This window comes from Octodon degus, unplaced genomic scaffold (assembly GCF_000260255.1).
Source record: "Octodon degus isolate 3935 unplaced genomic scaffold, OctDeg1.0 scaffold00026, whole genome shotgun sequence".
NCBI classification, from domain to species: Eukaryota; Metazoa; Chordata; class Mammalia; order Rodentia; family Octodontidae; genus Octodon; species Octodon degus.
Window position 1 is genome coordinate 5,284,753 of NW_004524602.1, and position 6,000 is coordinate 5,290,752.

The 6,000-nt window shown below is 33.9% G+C and overlaps 1 protein-coding gene across 4 annotated transcripts in view; it reads left to right on the forward strand.

Annotated features, from left to right (window-relative positions):
- The window catches only part of Myo9a (myosin IXA), a 227,184-nt gene that overhangs the window by 54,024 nt on the left and 167,160 nt on the right, over positions 1-6,000 (forward strand). For all 4 annotated transcript variants that reach the window (XM_023712466.1, XM_023712464.1, XM_023712465.1 and 1 more), the window contains exon 7: positions 842-963. In XM_023712466.1, coding sequence (XP_023568234.1) covers positions 842-963 — 122 coding nt within the window. The remainder of the gene's footprint in view (positions 1-841; positions 964-6,000) is intronic.

A 6,000-nucleotide genomic window follows, 5' to 3' on the forward strand; every position in this document is an offset into this window, starting at 1 on the left:
ATTACAGGGGTGAATAAGAGTATTTCTCAGCACAGGGAAAAAATAGGAAAAACTGAGTGTTTTGTAAGAGTAAGTTAAACAGTTATTCAAGACCTGATCTTAAATTTTTTTTTATTTTTATTTATTTGAGAGAGAGAGAGAGAGAGAGAGAGAGAGAGAGAGGTGTGTGTGTGGCCAGCTCAGCCCACCAGGGGGCGGGGCTGGCTGGCATGTGGTGCTGGGGGATTGAACCGCGGTCCCTGATGCTTTGCCAAGCTTGTTCCAAGTAGGTGCCTTAGACCACTGAGCCATCTCTCCAGCCCCTTAAATTTTTTTAATGTTGGAAATTGACACTGTTTCATGACCACAAACAACAGAAATCTCAAAAAATGTATTAATGATTTTATTTTAGTTATGTAAAATGTTTATGAATTCTGTGATATATATTACCGATTACTGAAGGTGGTAATTTCCTATCTCTCCCAGAGATTCTATTCATTAAACTCATTGTTGATGATTTAACAAATCTTTGATGTTTTGGAGTTATGTGGGAAAAATTATTTTCCCCACATGTATTTTCCCTAGCAGAGTCATAGATACTATGACTAAAACTCGTACCTCAATTTTTATTCTAGTTGCCTCAGAAATAGGATTCTTACCAAAATATTTAATGCCTGTACTTTTTAAAGGAGAGTATTATACATTGTATCTAGATTTGTACCACTGAAATCTTACATCCTCCATAATGTGAATTGGATACTGGGGGTAAAACAGCTTAAGATACTCTTTTAAGTCTGATAAAAAATTTTCAGTCTTTGTTATCTGAAAGATGAATAAATTATTTTGTTACATATTTCTATAGGAGGAATATAGAACTGAAGGAATCAGCTGGCACAATATAGATTATATTGACAATACTTGTTGCATAAATCTTATTAGCAAAAAACCAACAGGATTACTCCATCTTTTAGATGAAGAAAGCAAGTGAGTATATTATATTTTTCAATTTTATTAGCTATTGGAGTTTTTACATCATATATAAATTGTACCTTCTGTTTTCAAAAATAAAGTCATAAGTTCCTTTGTAGGCAAATTTTTTATATATGTACATTTCTGCATAGAGTGGACTTCACCGTTGAACTCATTGTTTTCTTCTTGCTATATTTCTTTTCCATATTTTAGTGTTAAATTTATAGATGCATACTTATTTTTGGGTTGTGTATTCTTGAGTTTTATATATGAGATGTGTTTGCAGTTCAGACATTTGTCAGAAAAGAATATTGTGATAAATTAGAAATGTTTTTTGTGAATATGCACAGGATAAGTGGCAAGATGCCAACTTTGCTCTTTCCTGTTAACTCTGTTCAGTACCTCTGACTTAAATATGAACCTCTGAAAGCTGTAGGGCCTCCTGAGAGTTCTCTGTGCCATAAAAATGTTACCTACAGGTAGCCTAAGTGAAGAAAAATTTGGATTGGAGAACTAAAATGAAAAGAGATTATTTTTTAAATTACTCTTGAGTTAAATGTTTAGAAATTGAGTTAGTTTATCTCATTCCTAGTTTAATTTTTACCCATTGAGGTAGGATAGAAAATAATTACATATTTGCTGTGATGAATAGAATGACTTTCGTTTTGTGTGACAATTTTATGCTTTTCATTCAATTTAAATATTAAAAATGACTTTTTCCCTCAGAAATGTCCTGTTTTGTGTAAGTTTTATGTCACCCTTTACTATGCAATAAACACACAGAATTGCTGTTTTAAAAGAAAAAAGTAAACTAATGGAAGCCAGACCCTCGCGGTGGTATATGCCTATAATCACACCTCCTGGGAGGGTGACTTGAAAGGATCATAAATGCAGAGTCAACTTTTGCAACTTAGTGAGACTCTTACCTCAAAATAAAAAAGAGCTGCAATTGTAGCCACCTAGTAGAGCACCTAGGATAAATCCCTAGTCCTTCTCCCCAAAAGAGAAAAAGATAGCAAAAGAGACAACTGACAGTTATATTACTATCCATCCACCCTAACCCACTATCAGTACTATATTTCTGTTAATCTAAATGAATTAAAATGTGGCCAATACAAATATTTTTATATTTTGTCCAGAATTTTGTATATGTACCTTTCATACCCAGAAATTCATATTATCTTTTATAAAGTTGCAAGGTTGTTTTTTTGTACTCTTATTATGATTATATTCTTTACTTCTAGTGTTTTTTTAATTTGACAAATTTTCAAAGTCATAGATAAGTTTTTTATTTTGTTGAGAACCATATTGGTTGATAGTGAAATGATAAGCAGTTCTTGATTGAGGTATTTTATAGTAACAAAAACATTTAAGCCCTTCAAGTAAAACATGAGATACTAAACGGTAGAGTTGAGATTTTAATTCTCTAGCCATTTCTGACTAATAAGTTTGAGCTTTGAAGAATTGCATTAGATTGCTTCCTTATAATATTTAAGAGTTAGAGTCAGAAGCCTACAGTTTATCTCTCACCAGTATTACCTATCCTCTACAGGTTTAAGTTTTCTTGTGTACAAAAAAGAAATGGTGATGGTAAATGATGGTGTTCTCTAGTATGAGTGTATGTAAGGTGTGATAAACAGCGTTTCAGGCAATGGGGATATAATTAAAACATAAACAGAACAAGGGGCTTCTAACTGTTCTGACAATCTTTATGCAAAATTTAATCAAATGTACATTTCATTATACAAAGGCCATTTTCCTGACTAGTTGCTTTCTCACAGATGCAAATTTAAAACAGTGAAGACAGAGTTACCCCTTTATTATTATTCACAAGCTTTTTGGGTTAAAACTGGCATTATAGGGAGATAAATTTTGGCTCAGTAAGAGGAAGAACTTTCTAATTATTAAAGGTGATACTTTAAAAAGCAAAACGATTATTTGAGTAATTATTTTGCATTATTTTGAGTTTTCTTTCTTTTTTTTTTTTTTTTTTTTGTGGTATTGGATATTGCACTCAGGACCGTACGCTTGCTAGGCAGATGCTTATGCCACTGAGCTATGTCCCTGGCCCTTTTGCATCATCCTGAGGGTATTGTTGTAGGTAAGAGACTGGACTAAATTTTTTTTTTCCTTTTAGTGCTGAGATTACAGGGTTGCACCACCAAACCCTGTACCCTGCTTAAATAATCTCTTTTTTTTGAATTTAGTATAGCATCTACAGGTTCTACAGGGTCCTACTATACAGATCGGACTCATAGTAATCCTCCTGTTTGCAGCTTCCCAAGTGCTGGGATTACAGGTGCATGCCACCACACCTAGTCTCAATGGCCATCTCAGAGCGCTGGGGGCAGGACCACCACGGCCGGCCAGGGATTGAACCCCAGCCCCTGTGTCTGCCTAAGCAGATGCTTTAATCCGCTGAGCTCTTTGGCCAGTTTAAATAATCTTTTAATTGTCTTTGCAATTATGTCTCTATATTCAATTCTTCATGAGAAATTTAATAAAGCATAATATATTTCTCTTACCAGTCCTGTACCTCTGCTTATAAATGGATTGTTTTTTGTCATATAAGGGAAGAAAAATTTGTCATTTTCCTTCTTAGGGTCCCTTGCTGGGGCTAATAATTAAACTAACAGGACAAAAGCATATGAATTTTTATTAGAATTTTACACATACATTGGAGTCCTCACATGAAAGTAAAGTTCTGAAGAAGTGACTAGAGCAGAGGACTTACATACTTTTAGACAAAAAGATGACAACTTTATGAATAAATATCAAGACAGAAGGTTTAGGGTAGGAGCAATGCATTTTGGGGAAATGACTAAAAGTTGCATTCAAAAAAATTAGTAGAAGAGTTATTTTGGTAAGTTAGCTTAAATAGACCATTTGAATGTCAATTTTCATTGTTTTGTCTTTTTTTTTTTTTTTTCAATTTTCATTGTTTATTAGAGTATTTTTAGAGTAGAGGGAGCATCTTTGTGATGCTTTTTAAGGGAGAAAAGAGCTCAAAAAGCCTTCCTCCTCTGTTTGTGAGGCTCTTTTGACTCAAAATAATCAGGAGGAGAAAGCATACTTAGGGTAGGAGGTCCTGAATTCATCTTTTATGCTTCAGTAGACCACACAATGCAGACATGAAGTGTTTTTCTTTTGCTGTTTACCTGTAAAGAGAGGTAACATTTAGGAAACTTTTAGGGGACTCATTTAACCTTAGTATTTCCTTCCTAAAAATTTTATTATATGGGAAATACGAAACATGTGTTATTAACATTGTGTGTAGTGCTCTGGAAGCTTGAGTTTGGGGTTAGAAGCCTTGATTAATCTTTTCTGTCCATTGACTATGAGATGTTAGGCAAGTTATTTTAGAATCTGTAAGATGCAGTATGGCATTTAGAAGGTAGAATAACACAAGCAAAGTCTCAGTTAATATATAGAGGTGTTTTCAATTATCACCCATCTTGCCTGTAGACCTCAGAGTAGAGCATTTTGAAGCTTGTTAGAAATACAAAAATCTCAGGCTTCCTCCTCTTGCTTGTTGAATCAGAATTTGAAATTTGTGGGAGATTGAAGTTAAGTTGAAAGTGTTTGTTTATAGAAGCATTTTTTTCAGTCTGCCTGCTCATGAGAATTGCCTTACACAGGATACAGAATTAAACACAAAAATCAATGGTGTTCCTGTACATTAATAATGAACCCACCCCTAAGAAATGAGTAAATCACCTCTATTCATAGTAGTTTAAAAACATTAAGTATCTAGGAATCTGTCCCACCAAGGACATTAAAAACCTTTAATGAAAATTACAGAACTCAAAAGAAAAGAGGACATTAGAAAATGGAAAGACATTTCTTGTTCTTGGATCAGAAGAATGAAACATTAAAATGGCTATATTACTAAACATGATTTATGGATTTAATGAAATCCCTATTAAATTACCAATAATATTCTTCATTGAAATAGGAAAAACAATCCTAAGATTCTTGTGGAATTAGAAAAGACCCAGGACAAAGCAATCATGAGGAAAAAGAGCAAAACTGGAGGTATAATAATACTGGATTTCAAATCATACTGTAAAACTATAGTATGAAAAATAGCTTGGTACTGGCACTGAAAACACAGAACCTCATGCTCCTACAGACGTTTTTTTTTTTTTTTGTTTGTTTTTGTTTGTTTTTGTTTTTTTTTTACAAAGAAGTAAAAAACATGCATTAGAGGAAAGAAAGACTAATAAATGTTACTGAGAAAAGCAGATACTCACTTGTAGAAGATTGAAACTAGACCCATGTCACTCACCCTATAAAGCAAAACTAATGATATAAGTGTTTCCAGGGAGGTAGCTCAGGGGCATAAGTACCTGCCTGGCTAGCACAAGGTCCTGAGTTCAATCCCCAGTACCAAAACAAACAAAAACAGTACAAATGTTAACAACTTTGAAACTATTGGAAGATAACAGGAAAACACTTTGAAGCCAAGGACATAGGCCAAAATTTTCTGAATAAAACTCTGGTAGCATAGAAAAATCAACAAATTGGACTACATCAGATGAAAAGGCATCTATGCAAGTAAGGAAAATTATATATATATATATATATTTTATATATAATATGTATATAATATATATATATTACAATCATACATATATATATGATTGTAATAAGAGGGCTGACTTTTGGAAATAGGGAAGGGTATCCGGCTGAGGAATTTAAGAGGTAGGTAAAGGGATAAAAATGACTCAGGTTATATGCACATTGGCATTTCCTCAAAATGAACATAGCAGTCTAGGGAGATAGCTTGGCGGTCTAAGCGCCTGCCTGGAAATCATGAGGACTCGGGTTCGATCCTTGGTACCACATGCTGTGCTGGTGCCATGCAGGCTACCGAAACTGGGCGTGGTGGTACACACCTGTAATCTCAGCACTGGGTAGGCTGAGACAAGAGAATCACTACGAGTCCAAGCTATGTAGTGAGGCCCTGTGACAAATAAATAAAGAGTTAAAAAACAAACAAAAAATGAATGTAACTTTTATTACAATCATACAAAAATTTAAAAAGTGAAT